Source organism: Cydia splendana, chromosome 13 (assembly GCF_910591565.1).
Source record: "Cydia splendana chromosome 13, ilCydSple1.2, whole genome shotgun sequence".
NCBI lineage: Eukaryota > Metazoa > Arthropoda > Insecta > Lepidoptera > Tortricidae > Cydia > Cydia splendana.
In genome coordinates this window covers 2,191,148-2,209,198 of record NC_085972.1, presented here as the reverse complement: position 1 = coordinate 2,209,198, position 18,051 = coordinate 2,191,148, and the positions used below count along the sequence as shown (strand labels likewise).

Here is an 18,051-nt window from a genome sequence, read left to right as displayed (position 1 = left end):
ACGATATAAAAATATCCAATTCTCTTACTCTAACTATTAACAACCATAGCTACAACAAGCTGTTTTAAACAAACGGTAACTTTAAATGGACATTTTTCTGTTTGTACAATCCTAAATATACATTTTTTACAAGGAACGGGGCCACGAAACTCGCGTTCCGAGGACGCTTGACGCTGACGCCGCCCGCCATACCCTGGTTAAGAGAGACCCCATACTACACTTCACTTATAGCGTCTCCCGAGCGTTGGCGTCTAGTCAACTCTGACTATTTCTCGACGCAACATTGGCGTTGGCGCAACTGCGCAGCGCCACCATTTTCCATAGCGCTGACTAGTCATGACGCTCAAAAGACACTAGTGCGGGGTCTGTCAATGCATGCGAGTTCCGTGGCCCTCAGGTTAAAGTAAAGAACATGGTAGAACAGCAAAGTAACGTTCGAAAGGCGCTATCACAGAAAAAGAAAGAAGATCACGCGTCTTTCACTCTAGAAACCTATCTATGTATATTATGACACAAGGTATCGGTAGATATCATGTCAGATGATGTAATAGGGCTTACACACATACAGGTGGTATTATAGATCGCTCCTAATAGTTTGAACTCCAGCGTAATGACCTAATATTGGTATTGCTGAGTGTGGTGACACACTTGACACAGATATCGATATCCGCGTTAATTGGATGTCAATGAGTTCGCGAATCGAACAAAGCTAGGGACCTACTTATACCTGTGGTGTGTTCTGAATTCTGCTTGAATAATAATCTGAATTAGGAATCACACGATGGAATTGAACAAGAAACCCGAACTCCAGTTTTTGTTAGCGAAAATTAAAAATTGAATTATTTGTTCCATGTTGAATTAAAAATTAAAATCCAGAAGGAAATTTTTCCATTACACTTAAAATTAAGTTTCAATATGACAACAGCACAACAGTCATCAGTCAGTTCTAAGTAATATGTACCTAAACATCAACCAAACATATAAAATTAATATAACCATTTATGGAAAATCGAGGATGACCGTCATATACTTACAAAAATCAGCAAACTAACCTTGTGTTAACCCTCTGTTAAAAGTGTCGTCGGCGATAGATGCCACAAAATGATACTGAAAGGTCAAACCACTGAAGCGATCTTAAAGAATAATACTGTTACTAATATCAGTCTCGAGCGTCTATAATGTGACAGCTCTTAAACGCGACCATTTTATACAACAAGTCCATGCAGCCAATTTATCGCAACCACTTTAATTTAATCGGCTGTCTTATCAATTTATTTCAACCAGTAGGGCTGATGGTCACCTTTTTATAATCTGTCACCATGCCTGTCACGTTCTAACAAGTATGTAAGTGCGAAAGTGACGGTAGTCATGACAGGTGATAAAAACGCGGCCATGATACCGCTGCAGATATCTGATGGATCTGTCATAAATGTCACCATCTCATCACTATAGAATCATGCCGGATTACTAGTGGATGTGACAAACTGGTAAACCATACATTTTTATAGGTACCAGTAGCAGATGAATCTGTCAGCCAGTTGATACCACTGGAAGAAGGACCAGTTGATATTTGACAAATACCGGTTACCAAGTTTAACGCGGGCATATTTGGTAGCGATGCATGTCTCCCATACCGATAAGTATATTTCCATCAATGCGATATGCACTGCGAGTAGAGGCAGTCGCTAGCGTTTATTGGCGCGATAAATGACATGGTAAGGGTTACCATTCCAGTTTTTAACCTAGTAGATACACTTTACACGAAGTCTCTTCTACCGGAGCCAACGCTGCACTTTGCACTGACCACAGACACTTCTGAACCGTCCCTTCTTCGTCGGCAGAACTGGCAGAACTTTGATAGCTGTGGATAAAAAAAATGTTTAAGAAAATGGGACAAAAACTTTTTTAGTATGACTTATGTGGATTTCCTGTGGACCTCACAAAATAAATGGACTTTTTTCCTAGTCAAGTCTAATTTTCGCACTTTATCATTATCGGCATCGTTGTAAAGCCTTCTACTTCTTGAAAATTGTATGGTAAAAGTCTTAGAAAAATAACAATATAGCTCCTATATTACGGTTGTAGTTATAGAATTAAGTATACTGCGTCTAGATGAATATTCATTAAGCATATCTCGAACTAAACGAAGAAATATATACGCTGGATTTATCTTTATCTTAAAGCTACGAGTATGCTGAGGATCGATTGTGGAACATAAATTTAATGGTAACTACCTAGTTGATAAGAGACAGGATTAAGTTTTATAACCATTTCTATCTATCCAGTCCTATTATCATATGCGCTAAAACTATAAATACAGCTGCTACTTAAACTGGACTTATAAATGCACGCAATCATTTTATATTAACATATTATTACCAGTAATAAAAACCTAGGAATCAATAAAGAGTAGGTACCAAGCATCATAAAGGATTCCAAGCACTAAGAAACAATGTAAATGTAGGTATTCAATTTATAGATAGGCACGGCGACGGACTTAATTGATAAACCACATAAAGTTCAAGTTAATGTAGTTCTTCAATAATAACGCTATGATATGTCGGATATATAATATATTAATCCCTAGATGGCTCAACAATTACAAGTCCATGCCACTGCGAAGTAATTGCCGTATTTTATAATCATTCATTCGACGTAATTGCAAAAGAACAAATGAAAATTACCATAAGAAGTTGATTATTGAAGTGTGATAAGCAATTATTAACAGATGTCCTCACAATTTGAATGCTTATGTCATGCTTTATACTTGTTTTTGCATTTGAATTCCGTGAATTGAGGTAATTATGGTCTACAAATATGGTTTAAATTAACATAAGTGTTTTCGAATTAATGTTAGGTGTGTAATGTAGAAATAGCACTAACAGATAAGTATAATTAGGTATACTTGTTTATATATCTATCTATCTGAGTATATATCTAGTTATCTGCCTATGTAAGAAATTAAATATTATTAGTTTAATTTTAATAGAATCAATCACCCTTCAACTCCTGGGTCTAAATTTGAAAGCCAATACTATTTTATACTATGGGCCACCTCACACTAGCGTCTTTTGGACGTCGGCATTTTGGAGCAGCCATAGAGTTGACTAGACGCCAACGCTCGGGAGACGCTAATGTGGGGTGGCTCTATGATGTTCAATAACTAGACGGCGACGCTCAAAAGACTCTAGTGTGGTGGGGGTCCAACGCTAACCTACAGCTAAGTTGGGCAAGGTCTACCTTCACGTAGAAGCGCACGTGCTGCTGCAGCACGAACATTCCAAAAATGACGACGCCCTGGAGAGCGTTTGACGTTCAATGACTAGACGGCGACGCTTAAAAGACTCTAGTGTGGTGGGGGGTCTAACGCTAACCTAGAGCTAGGTTGGGCAAGGTTTACCTTCACGTAGGAGCGCACGGGCTGCTGCAGCACGAACATGGCAAAAATGACGACGCCCTGGAGTGCGTTGATGATGTCGAACACCGACCACACGGAGACGGAGCTGGACCCTGCGCCCACCCACCAGGACACCACCTCCAGCACCCAGGACAGCCCCATGATGACGGAGAGCAGGCAGCTCGTACGGAAGCTAGAAGAAAACAAAGATTTTAACGTTTCATATTATGTGTGTGGTGGCCAAAATTGTGGGTTCAAACCTCGGTTGTGCTGTAGTTATACTGGATGGCTCAAAATACGTTGGTTATTGACCGGAGCGTAGCGAAGGTCTACGTTTCGACTGGAGCATTTTGCTTTTGTATGTCCGGATGTTCTCCTCTACAGGTCGCAATTCTTAACCGAATCTCGTGAAATTTTGTGACTGGATTCTATGTCTAAATAAAATTTTTTTGTCCGTCCGGTTTTTGAATTTTTTTAAAATGGCGGAGTCGTGATAGCTCGCGCCTAAACAAATAGTGGTATCGGTACCATACGAGTGTTTTCTTTTTGAGATATGTTTATAGATTAAATGGCCAAAAATTCAGAAAATTTATTTCGCTGGTTTCGGAGGTATTGAGATATTTAATTTTAACTAATTTTAATTTGAGAAGCAGTAGCTAAATTTCGTCAACCCATCAAAGAACTATTTGGCTCAGTTTGTAGGCGTTCGCTTTTTCTGTTTGCACAGAGGGTCTGGGTTCGATCCCCAGTAATTTTATTTATTTATTTATTTTTATTTATTTAGAAATTTAATTCAGGCAACAAGGCCCATATTACAAATACCTTACAGACTAACATACATATGTATTTTATAAACTTAAAACTAAACACTATTGTACTAATTGTATGCTGGGATATTATAACTTTTTGTATTTTTTTAGACATAAATTTCGTATTGTTTTTTTTAATTTACTGTATTTAAAGCTCTTAGCACCATGTTATTTAAAGCTCTGCTCGCGAGGTTTACAGCTCACAGAGCCACTAGTAAATATTTAGGATTATTTTTCTAACACGTTTTTTACAAATTTAATTAAAAATTAAAGCTATAATCATTTAATTAAAACGATAACCACAATCTTCAAAATACTCTCCTTTAGCTTTGACACACAAAAGCAAACGTTTGTTATACTTATCAACAATAATTATGCCGCAGTAAAAAAATGTCAACGTGTTTTTGGGCCATCCTGTACAACAGAAAAATCATCCTCGAAAAAAATGCAGAAAGAGGACTTAAAATTTGGTCAGGGTCCTTATCATAGGAAGTAGATAGAGTAGTGGGAGGTATTCGAAAAATTCAAAGAGTCATTCCACTAAAAATGTAAAACGAGTTAAGATTCCGTTTTCTTTTTTTTTAATACTTACATTTTTCTATACTTTTTTAACCGCTGCGTGAACCCGCCGCTGTCTCTCGTGGGCGAGCGCTCTGAAACAGCCAATGGCTGCCCTAACACTGTGCCCAGGCGCACCCAGTCGTCCGTCGTACTGAAGTCCGAATGGGCCAAGTCTAATGCTAAACAAAAAAAAAACATAATTTAACATCAAGAAACAACACCCGCGGAACTTGATCTAATCCAGCCATACTCAACCTATCTAAGTATCCTGGTAAAGATGCATCTTCACCATTTCACCATTACCTTGAACTATCCGAACGTCACATTAAGGCAAATATACCTTGGGGCCGCCCGGGGATCCTAGATCCATGCCAAGGCAAAACGATGAACAAAAAGGATGAATATGGCTGAACTAATATTATCCTCAGTTGTTGAAAATCTGAGTAATGAGCACATGATGATGATAGGTATATTAGAATAAAGAACTAAGAATTCGCTCATCATGGTAATTTGCACCTAGTGTGTATAATATCCATTACGAACTATACAATATTTCAAATTAAATGGTGTGATTCCTGTGGACTTTAATTAACAGCTTGTGTATAAAATTAGGCATGATTTTAAGCATAAGTAACAATTTTATCCCTACAGGAGCAGGTGCCGTGCCGGTTGACTAGTAGTTATATAGTTATACATTCATAAGTGCCGTTTGATGTATATATTTGTTACAACTTAGCTTTGTAAAAAGAGATACTAAAATGAAATTACCAGTTCGTTAAGCGGGTGAGGTGTTCAAAATGATCTGCGCACAATCTGACTCAATAAATTTGTCAATAAATTTGTGCTGCCTGTATTAATATAATTACGAGACATCTAAGTATTTGTTTACCATGCACAACCGAACATAAACTGTTGTGAGCCACTAAAAAACGAGTGAGATTCAAAAATACAGTTCAACCGTGAAATTAATTTGAAATCTGGTTACCATTCGCTCCTATAATTTTGAGGTTTCCGGAAATGCCAATACCAAAAATGATAAGTAAATTGTTGGTGATTATTACCACGAACGGCGAAAAATCTATGTTTACCTACTTTTCCACGTTATCATGTTGTGTGATGTTTTAAACACATAGTGATAAGTAATCGCTATTTTCACAATTTTACACAATAACGCCATTAGGGAAATCCCACGTCAAATGTTTTCTGTGTTAGTCATTCATAAATGAAGACATAACTCTTTTATTAGTACTTTCGTCACATTTTTTAATATGCGATTATGATGACGTAGGTACATAAATAAATAATGAAAGCACATGACCATTGCGTGTGTGTTTGTTTATAAGAATACACCTACTTGTCTTAGTCATAACCTCTAGCCGCCCATACGTCAAACCTTGCCAAGCAAAATGAAATTTTATATTTTCAACACAAAGTTCAAATTAGAATGGAACAGGAGACCTTTTTATAGGTCTCTGGGCGGTTAGAGGATAAAATAAATTAAACTTTCATCGCCCATTCGCATGAAATCCAAATAGGCGTGGGCACGATACGATAATAAACAATGTTCGAGTATTCCGAGGTTAAGTAAAAGAAGTATTCTCTTCTTGTGGTGGTAAGAGTGGAATCTCGAGCGTTGCGAGGGTTTCAAGGCACAAGGGTTAAACAAACTTTGCTACCGAGTGAAACACAAAAAAACACCACACCAACGCGAGGAAAATACTATAACTACATACATATTACATTACACATCTAATTCACATGAACGCTATTTAGGTACTATTTCTCATTCGATAGCTATCATCAATCACAACTCAAAATTTGCATAAAATTCGCCACAATGCCACAATTGTGGATAAAATGCAAATTTCTCATCAGTTTTTGAAGAATAAAGAGAACCTTTACGAGCTGGTGTAATGAAAATGATAGGTATTACTGACAAGTATAACTGAATGTGAGAACTTACGCGTAATATCCTTCAGTTTGTCATAGTGTTTCGCGAACGCGCGCGACGTGCACACGAAGATGACGAGGTTGCTGAGCAAGATGGCCGCCACGGGCCCGTAGAAGTAGGGTAGGGCTGCTTGGTCCGCTGCAAACAAAGGCAAGTTATCTTCTGACACGACTCCATTTCATTCTGGAATGTAATAAGCCAGCTTAAGCTACTGGTCGCCTACACCGCGGCCCCACTCAAACGGCTTAAGCTACCTACTAGTCGCCTACACCGCGGCCCCACTCAAATGGTCGTGGTGGAATGTCATCGATCCCAGTACGCCCTCAGGGTGAAACGCCGGAGTGGGTTTAGTCGGTAGGGCCAAATTCTCCCCCTCTCTTGCCAGGAGAGGGGAAAGGAGCGGCGAGTGCCACACACCGTGCATAAACGCATTCCCATTCCGTCAAAAAAATGGTATAGATATCACCGGGGTTGGTAACGTCGTGGGGTTAGGTAACGATCGGTAGCGAAGAGCTGGCCAACTACAGCTACAAATTCGTCTCCAAACAGAACACGACGTCTCCTCATAGCTGAAAGGCGGAAACGGCCTCACATACCTTCCTTTTTTTGAGAAGATATCGAACGATATCCAGTCCAGTCTGGAATGCGATGGAGCTGTTACACAAGTTTCTTAAATACTCGACACACCGAAGTCGCTTTGGGAACACCAACGGTAAAACCACCGCGTAGACACAGTACCACATTATATTAAACAACCAATCACAAAAAATGCCAATAATTCCTTAAAACCTTTATATACCATCTCAATAAAAAAATCATTAGCGCGATGTACTCCCGGTACAGTTAGGGTTGCCAGATCGAAAGGCGCTATTATCGGGAAATAATATCAATTTTTCGGGATTTTGAGACTCAAGTCGGGAAAAAAATACATTCAAATTGAATTAATTGTATTAAAAACAACTAGTACAGTCATTATAGATTTTGACCCGTGAATAATTAGTTCTTGGATTTTTTTTTTGTAGGTCCCTCGGGGGCGTCACTGGGAGTGTAAATTCAAAAAGTAGACTGAATCAGGCTCCTGCGTATATTCGAAAAATGTTTTTTTTTTTTAAAAACGGTTTTTCTTGAATAACTCGGCCATTTTTGATTTTACAGTAAAACCGTGACGACAAAAATTGTAGGAAATTTGATTCTCTACAAGTTAGTCCAGTCATTATATCCAAAAAACCGACCCTACCCTTGAATAATCAGTTCTTGGATTTTTTTTTCGTAGGTCCCTCGGGGGGTCACTGGGAGTGTAAATTCAAAAAGTAGACTGAATCAGGCTCCTGTGTATACTCGAAAAATGGTTTTTCTTGAATAACTCGGCCATTTTTGATTTTACAGTAAAACCGTGAGGACAAAAATTGTAGGAAATTTGATTCTCTACAAATTTGTTTCTCTTTATTTATGCCGTAAAGTTGAAAATAAACGAGATAATGATAATATTTCGAATTTGTCGCTTTTTTTAGGTCCAATTCAAAAAATATCGTTTTGGTGCAAAAAAAGCTCGAACAAAAATTGTTCAGAATTTGATTCTCTACAACTTTGTTTCTCTTCATTCATGCCATAAAGCGTGGAACATAGGAGATAATGATAATATTTTAAAATTTGTCGCGTTATTCAGGTTTAATTTCTAAAATATCGATTTTGGGGAAAAAAAGGTAGGTACCAAAATTGTTCAGAATTTGATTCTCTACAAGTTTAGTCCTCTACATTTATGCCGTAAAGTTGAAAATAAACGAGATAATGAAAATATTTTGAATTTGTCGCTTTTTTTCAAATTTAATTTCCAAAATATCGATCCTAGAAGAAAAATTGTAAGAACCAAACTTGTAGAGAATCAAATTTCCTAAAATTTTTGTTCTCACGGTTTTACTGTAAAATCAAAAATGGCTGAGTTATTCAAGAAAAACCGTTCTTTGAATATACACAGGAGCCTGATTCAGTCTACTTTTTGAATTTACACTTCCAGTGACCCCCCCGAGGGACCTACGAAAAAAAAAACAAGAACTGATTATTCACGGGTAGGGTCGGTTTTTTGGATAAAATGACTGGACTAACTTGTAGAGAATCAAATTTCCTACAATTTTTGTCCTCACGGTTTTACTGTAAAATCATAAATGGCCGAGTTATATAAGAAAAACCGTTTTTTTGGAAAAAAACATTTTTCGAATATACGCAGGAGCCTGATTCAGTCTACTTTTTGAATTTACACTCCCAGTGACCCCCCCGAGGGACCTACGAAAAAAAAAACCAAGAACTAATTCTTCACGGATAGGGTCGGTTTTTTGGATATAAAGACTGTACTAAACGATATTTTACATTATTGGCACTACGTCAGCTCGCGCGCTCGACGACAGTTCGGAACTTGAAATTATTGTTTTATATCGTGAAGCTGTTTTTCGGGACAGTTTTCACTTTATCGGGAATCGGGAACACATGCTAAAAATCGGGAGAATCCCGCCAAATCCCGACCATCTGGCAACCCTAGGTACAGTGCCATCTAACGATATTTGGTAAAGCGTTTTGTATGAAAGAAGTCCTTACTTTTAAACCAGCAGCCCTTAACCCCGAAGTTAGGCTTGAGATAAGTGCTGGGCACGGCCGGCGACAGCTCCATACTGATGGTGACCACCAATAAGATCACCGGCAGCACCACCGCGTACGCGCAGTACCACGCGAAGCGGCGACGCATGCTTCTTCTGCTTAAAGTGGAGTTTAGGTATCTCCTGAAAGAGATCGCCATTTTAGAATGCAATTTTTTTTAAGTAATTTAGCAGCAATTAATTTTAAAAATAAATACAGTCATCAGCACTAACCGACCCAGTTGTACTTTAAATCAAGTATAATGGTTGAATTAAATAACTTACCTAACATTTAGAAAAATATCGAAGCTCATAACGTTCAACCAGAAAAAACAGGACACGAACGAAAACTGGATGAGGTACGCTGTAACAAACAAATAATATTACAATCCTACATAACAATGTTGAACATTTATTACACGTGTCGATTAAAGTTTAATGTTGAAGCCGCATGATATTTTCTACATGATAACGGGTGTATTTATTCCATTTTACTTTGAACAGAATAAATGACCGAAGCGTAGCGAAGATATACGCTTTGACTCGGGCATTTTGCTTTTGTATGTCCGGATGTTCTCCTCTACAGGTCACAATTCTCGACGATGAGGATGGTCATGAGAATAAATATCCTTAGCTCTTTAGGTAATTATGAAGTATATTCAGGTATATTCGGCAATTTCGGCACAAAAACCATGGTGAATTGCGTTCGAGCCCGTTGGGTGGCAATGAGACAGGCTATTGCCTAAACGTGTGGAATGAGCGGTTAGCCACGTGCTTGCAACATTATGTAGGTATATCGTCGTCTACTTAGTACCCACAACACAAGCTTTAATGAGCTTACTGAGGGACAGGTCGGCTTGTCTAAGATTGCCCTATAGGTAATATTTATTATTTATGGCCCGCCAACTACGTAGCAGCTAGGCAGAAGAAAGATAGTAGGTACAAAACATTTAGAATTGCATACCAGAACTCTTTGCCATGCGTGTAACAACTCGGTAATGATATTCTATATTTACCCATGATAGTACAGGCCAAGGCAGGAAATGCATGGCCCGCCAGTTGCGTAGCCGCCAGACAGGAGAAGGCTATTGCCAGACATGTAGAATGGCATGCCAGAGCCTTGCCATGCGTGTCTCGCAGCTCGGTGATAAATGTGTACACGCACGCCGTTGCGAGCAGAAATGGCACGGAGATTAGTAAACCTGTGAACAAATCGGGATTTATTGCAAAAAAGGTTAAAATAAATAAGGAGCAATTAATTATTATCAAAGTAGATAATAATATACCCGCAACCCGCAGTTTTGCCGCGTACGTTTCGTTAAAACCGCTGCTATTAGAATAGGTTGTTTTTCCTTTCTTCTTTTCTAAAACTTACGTTAATCACAACATAAACATATACCTTATTAGTGCTGTTGCTCGTAATAGCGTTCGGTGTTCTTTCATACTTTATATACAACTTTAACCCTTCAAGTCGCGCCACCGAAAACGCGAAAAGTAGTCAAGTGGCGGGGCCCCGGTGGGTGGTCAGCGCAGATTAAGAAAGTTTTACAAAATCGTCGATTTAAGCTTTTCTATGTTTGAAAGTATATTAAATCACATATTGTTAGAATCAGCGTTATATAGGCTATTTGAATATAGCAATTAAATTATTCTAATGTTTATACATTTGGCCAGACGTAATCAAACTCCGGAAGAATGACAGTTTTCCAGCTTCCTTGTTAAAAATGACTACCACCATAAAATTATTTGATTATTGGAGGTAATAGCTATTTAATGATCAAAGGAAGACTTTAATCTTTAAGACTAAATGCATAAAAAAGACCTAAGATACAATTTCTTTTACAAAACAACCTCTTAAAAAACGAGAGTGACCTCGGACTAGGCGGTCGCTCCCGAATCAATGGTCCTACCAATAAATTTTATACCAAGTGTTTTTGTGTTTCTTATGGTATGCTATCCTTCTCTAACTCGCTACCTAATTTTGGGCGCTAGAAGAGCGTAACTATACTTAAATGCGTTCAATTTCACCTCTAAATACGTCAACACCTCATTAACCACTCACTGGTGGATGACAGTTTACTGGTTTTCGCATCGACCATTCACGGGTTGACCGCCACTTGGAGGGTTAACGGGACTAACGGGAAAAACGCTCTTATTTGCAATAACGAAATCTTGTAGTCGAGTACCTACACAGGCATTACCAAATATTACCATCCTACTTGTAGGAAATTTCCCTGCAGCATATACCACGCAAGAATGTCAGTCACGTGGGCGGCCTTGGCCTTTAATATGAAATTTGTGTAGGTACCTAATTACACGTATGTGCGTGAGCCGCTATAAAGGTCGATCTTCGTTTTAATAGGGCAAATCTATCTATTGTCGGCTCCCACTTGTAGGTTAAGTTCAACGTAATTACAAAGCAACAGCGATAACAAGTCAGCGACGATTACTGTTTTTAGGGTTCCGTACCCAAAGGGTAAAACGGGATCCTATTACTAAGACTTCGCTGTCCGTCCGTCCGTCCGTCCGTCCGTCCGTCCGTCCGTCCGTCTGTCACCAGGCTGTATCTCACGAACCGTGATAGCTAGACAGTTGAAATTTTCACAGAGGATGTATTTCTGTTGCCGCTATAACAACAAATACTAAAAACAGAATAAAATAAAGATTTAAATGGGGCTCCCATACAACAAACGTGATTTTTGACCAAAGTTAAGCAACGTCGGGAGTGGTCAGTATTTGGATGGGTGACCGTTTTTTTTTTTGCTTTTTTTTTGTTTTTTTTTTGCATTATGGTACGGAACCCTTCGTGCGCGAGTCCGACTCGCACTTGCCCGGTTTTATTTTTAAACGGTAAGTATCTAATTAGCTTTTAAGTGTAACCCGGAGCAGAAATAAAACTTAACTGCAATAGACTGCTTTCAAAAGACACTCCATGTGGAAAGAAACTTCATTCGTGTAAAACTTAAAGAAACTTTCTTAGTTTCTGCTCGTTAAAGTATTAATTTGATAAATATTCAACCCCCAACTTGAGAATTTCCGGTTGAACTTCAATTCAAACTGACGAAGTCGTCTCGAGTTTTTTTTTAGTTTTAGCTCAATAGTGTTGTTTAAAGTGTAATATTGATAGCTTATTATGCAGTGAACTAACGTGAAAGTCTGCAGCTAATGAAGAATTTTCGCGATTTTTAAATATTATTAAATTTCACAACGGGACATAATCGCGTATTTCAGTTTTAAGATTTACCTCCGACGTTTCGAGGACGGCGTTGTCCCTGTGATCTCGGAGAAGACTGGCTAAAGTTGACATCAACATCCTAGCCGCGCGAGTTTTTCGAACTACCCGCACTGGGTCTTGTTTATCAGTTTGAACGTTTTGCGCGATTAAGTCCCGTTGTGCGATTTAATAATGAAGAATTTATCTTGAAACGCGTTTAACCATACTTTAGTCAACACCCGGCATTCCACCGTGGCTATTTATAAAGTCCAGCTATCACTTTACCAAAAGCAATTACCGAACAACGTCATGCTCTTCGAGCACACTATATTATTAGTAATAATATAGGCGAAATCATGATTCGAAACAAATTAAAACAAGAGGAACCCCCAACTTACCTACTGCATAAAGTACGAGTGTGGTAGAAGTCTTCGCCGTATCCACCGGCTGAGAGAAACACACCAAAGGTAACGTGACCCCCGCGGGATTGGACTCGTTGTAAAACGTCTCCATGCAGAAGTCTTTGGTGCTGAGTAAGGGCGGCTTGCTGAATGGGACGAAGAGAGAACCGTTGACGAGGAGGTAGAACTCGTCTTCGCTGATTTTGTCTGGTTCCAGTTTGTATCTGTAAAGGAAATTAAAATGAGACCCTGAATACATAATTGTCCCTAGAGCTAGATTGACATTAAAATACTGGTCTTTCTTCATTCCCAGCCATTTATCTCAAAACGATAAGGTGTATTTGAATGAAAATTTGAACATACATATTAGCATTTTGTGAGCCGCTATTAAGTTTAGAAGTTAACATTAAGGGCACTTCATACATGTAACTTAAAGTAAAAACTATATTAGTATAATATATCGATGACACATAATTTATATGTTTTTACCCGACTACGGCAACGCAAAAGGAGGGTTATGATTTTGACCGGTATGTTTGTGGGTATGTATGTATGTATGTATGTTCATCTGTTCCCTCATAACTTTTAAATTACTCATTGAAATTTGACAAACGACGTGTCATTCGAATCGTCTTAATCGTCCGCTGGTTATAGGCTATATGACGTCACAAAAAAATGAACACGGCGCCCTCTAGAGGTCATAAAGTCACGAACCAAAAAAATAAAAATAAGTAATGATGACGTGTTGTATATCATTTGAAAGAGCTCAATTAGCACATTTCAAATATATACATATTGTTAGCTTTTGCACCCGGCTTTGCTTGCATGCACCCGATAAAACATTAATTTATCTGGTAGGTAATTCGAACTACGAATCTACAATCGCTCTGGATACGGATTCTATCTATCCGCGTGTTACGCGACTACGGCGATACAAGAAGGATTTTTCAAAAGAAATTTGTTTGGCCGCTATATACATGGTGTTTTTTAACATGACCTGCAATATTTTATAACGTGAATAGGTATAGAAGTCCAGATCAGCAAATTTTTTTACGAGATCGGGTTAGGTCCCATGGTAAAAGTTGCTTAGTAATCTTAGTATATTCACCTCGTTAAAATTCGCAGTGGTCAAGCGAAGCATACTGAAACGTGCCTATGTGACGCACCGGACTCTGTCCAAAAGGCGACACTAAAAGGGTCAGGCGTAGCCCGATGTACGTGGCGCGTTGTACGCGGTCCAAAGCCGGGCGCTTTCGGCACCCTCATACTAAAAGAGTCGGGCGTAGCCCAACGTACGAGGCCTGATGTACGCGTTCCAAAGCCGGGCGCCTTCGGCGCCCTCATACTAAAAGAGTCGGGCGTAGCCCGACGTACGAAGCACGATGTACGCGTTCCAAAGCCGGGCGCCTTCGGCGCCCTCATACTAAAAGAGTCGGGCGTAGCCCGACGTATGAGGCACGATGTACGCGTTCCAAAGCCGGGCGCCGAAGGCGCCCTCATACTAAAAGAGTCGGGCGTAGCCCGACGTACGAGGCTCGCTGTACGCGTCCCAAAGCCAGGCGCCGAAGGTGACTTCAAATATTATTGTAAGTAACGAAATCCTGACCCCAAAATTAATTAAATAAAAAATAAGTTCAAAAACTAAAACCCGACTACTGCAAATCGCGCTCTAAAAAGTATGAAACAAGATAGAATTCTTATCTGAGATTATCATATAGGCAAATTATAAGAGTTATCATTTTTTTATATATTTACAGAGATATTCAAAGGATCGCCGTGGACGTATGCCACGATTATAAACTTTAAGGTAAAGTGGCATACGACCACGGCTATTTATCGGGTGCATGCAAGCAAAGCCGGGTGCAAAAGCTAACAATATGTATATATTTGAAATGTGCTAATTGAGCTCTTTCAAATGATATACAACACGTCATCATTACTTATTTTTATTTTTTTGGTTCGTGACTTTATGACCTCTAGAGGGCGCCGTGTTCATTTTTTTGTGACGTCATATAGCCTATAACCAGCGGACGACAAAAGAGCGAGCTTTCGGAGCGATTATTTCTAAAAGCATTTACTGAATCAAAAAACGTTTTTAGCAAGCAAATTATAAGAGTTATCATTTTTTTATATATTTACAGAGATTCAGAGGATAGCCGTGGTCGTATGCCACTTTACCTTAAAGTTTATAATCGTGGCATACGTCCACGGCGATCCTTTCAATATCTCTGTAAATATATAAAAAAATGATAACCCTTATAATTTTCCTACATGATAATTTCGGATAAGATTCTATCTTGTTTCATACTTTTTAGAGCGCGATTTGCAGTAGTCGGGTTTTAGTTTTTGAACTTATTTTTTATTAAAAATAACGTTCAGCCGGCGTATTAAATATGCATAGCTTTATAGTGATAAAATAACTGTCACTGTTTAACACCGTGTGATAGAAAGTGACGGACACCGTTTTATCACGCTGTCACGTAGACAAGAACGACCATCATATCCGTACAGGTTGCTAAAAACGTTTTTTGATTCAGTAAATGCTTTTAGAAATAATCGCTCCGAAAGCTCGCTCTTTTTTACGCTAATACATTACTCCTAACTAATCCTGGCCTGAAGGAGATCTGTTAGGTATATAGTTTTCAAATATTTGAAGTTACTTTTATCTTTAACGATGGTCTGCTGAAGTTTTTGATGGTTTGAGGTCAACAATAGCCTCTGACCGTTTGCTACCCAAAGGTACAATAAGTGTATCAGCGCTATTTAGATGGCAAAATTATAAGAATATATGGTTAAGGAAAACTGATAATGTTTACAGTTTTAACAAAACTGCTTTTACAAAACATTATCAGTTTATCTTAACCATCACAATGAGCAGCAAATTAAAAGCTGAATTTGAGTATGACCCTTATTATAACATAAATCGTCTAAATATGGCGTTTTTATTGCCTTACTTCATATATCTGATATATAACTGCGTTCGTTAGCTAATAATGTTGCCATCGGGATATTTGGAAGTTTTCCCTCTTGGGATCGAATCACGTATGCGAAGAAAAGTTTTGGGAAGTGTCTGAAGCAATGCATTACGTAATGTAATAAGGGTATTGATAAGGATACAGTTTGACAGATTATGATGTGAATGTTCGGAGGGGAAGTAAATGTTAACAGTGTTACACAATTTACACATAAAATAAACATGAGACTTAGGAACAACACGAGAATTAAGAGATAAATTGTCAATAAACAGGTCAAAATTGCGTCAAACTCTTAGATTATATCTTAAGAATTTTGTACGAAAAAGCTAAGGCAAGTCATATTCAGAAAATTTCAACTAAAAGCTGACTGTGCTAAAACAACGTCATGCTCTACACGCTTTTGACATTGGAGATATCACCATATATTTGATGGAAGCATAGGGTGTTCTCTATCTCTAACCGCGTCTGGTTAGGGCCTTAGGGGCTACATTAACTAGCTTCTCCCGAGCATCGGCGTCTAGTCAACTCTATGGCTGCTGCTCGATCCAACGTTGATGCAACTGCGCAGCGACGCCATTTTCCATAGCGCTGACGAGACGGCAGCGCTCGAAAGAGGCTAGTGTAGGATGACCCTATCGGTGCAGCCATTAGGTACCCAAAGATTGATAAAGCCAAAAGCGACGTAATTTTGACTATACCTGTCGTAGGCGCAGGGGTTTCCCACGATGGTCTCAAACACGTTGCTGTCATAGCTCCAGATGTGAGACTCGTTGGCCTTGTGGAAGACAGGCTGGAAGGTCAGGCTGCTCCGCGCGCAGACTGACCGCGCCGCGCCGTCCTGCATCGTGAACGTGAGGTTCTGACCGCTGTCGCAGCATTTTGGTACGACTGGCAGCTGTTTTTTGATTTCTTCGTCTTGGTCCTGCGGAAGAAAAATGTTGGTGAGATTTTTGGAGATTATTAAATGTAAATAGGTAAGGTAAGTTGTTCAAAGATTTTAAGTGAAAGCTGTTTTGGTAAGATGTGGGAAAAAGAACCATCTAGACAGTATTATGATACCCAATACTTATTATCATTAATATACCTGCATATATATTACAAAGTTTGTAATATTATGTGTAGTGGGTGGTTTGAAAATGTGATGTCTACTCCAAACTTTTCCATACACTTTTCGTCGGGTAGTTGCACAAATCTCTGTTTTGACATGTTGCTGGGATATCAGTCAGCCGCGACCACGACCAGTGAAACCTGTGTCGAAACGTCGGTAAATCCCTTGATTTCGCTTTCGTTGCGTTTGGTAATTTTTATTCAATTATTTATTCGCGTTAGACCCGTCTATTAATGTGAGATAATATGTGTTCAAAACGCGAACGTTTAAAATATTATTTCGTAATATGTGCTTTGTCCGACTTGCTGTGACTACCTACTCGTATAATTCACATGCAGAAACCATCCCTACTACCTCTATGAATGAATGCGAAAGTAACTTTTTCTGTCTGTTACCTCTTCAGGCTTAAACCGCTAAACCGATTTAAATGAAATTTGGTATGGAGATTGAGGCCCGAAAAACGACATAGGATAGTTTTTATATTGATTGCATTATCATAATTACACGCAGATGAAGTCGCGGGAAGAAGCTAGCACCAACGCTACCAAGCCAGTAGTATAAACGTCACCAAGGGCTCGTCAGGTAAAATATTAGAATGTGTCACGATATATGTTTATGATAAAGATAACGTACTATCATATTTATTCAGTCCCACCCAGCTTTATTGGTGATGCATGTAAAAAATATGACACGCCAAATTAGGTCACCATTTACGTGACAAGGACAGTCAATTAGGGACGTCATTTAAACAATGATAAATCACACAAATCATCCTGAAGGCCAATTCTGTTTTAACAATTTGATACGGTTTTACATTTTGATATGACCTTGACCGTGAGCATCAATCAGCGAACCCTGAGCACGAAGTGCTAACGAAATAGTTATAATCACGAGTCATCTGATAAGGAAGCATTTCACTTGCACTACTTAATTGTTGCGCGTGAGATTCCCGACGACACGACCAGATGAAAACCATAATCAAATTGCAAACAAACTGCAAACTGTAAA

General features: G+C 38.9%; 1 protein-coding gene across 1 annotated transcript in view; it reads right to left on the bottom strand.

The window, feature by feature from the left end:
* Positions 1–1,297: 1,297 nt before the first annotated feature.
* LOC134796352 (G-protein coupled receptor Mth2-like) overlaps positions 1,298–18,051 on the bottom strand; it is a 127,370-nt gene continuing 110,616 nt past the window's right edge. The window contains exons 2-10 of the mRNA XM_063768506.1: positions 16,634–16,857; positions 12,958–13,184; positions 10,362–10,547; positions 9,631–9,709; positions 9,308–9,489; positions 6,731–6,856; positions 4,799–4,946; positions 3,401–3,590; positions 1,298–1,861 (exon numbers count right to left, since the gene is read on the bottom strand). Coding sequence (XP_063624576.1) covers positions 1,757–1,861; positions 3,401–3,590; positions 4,799–4,946; positions 6,731–6,856; positions 9,308–9,489; positions 9,631–9,709; positions 10,362–10,547; positions 12,958–13,184; positions 16,634–16,857 — 1,467 coding nt within the window. The 3' untranslated portion in view covers positions 1,298–1,756. The remainder of the gene's footprint in view (positions 1,862–3,400; positions 3,591–4,798; positions 4,947–6,730; positions 6,857–9,307; positions 9,490–9,630; positions 9,710–10,361; positions 10,548–12,957; positions 13,185–16,633; positions 16,858–18,051) is intronic.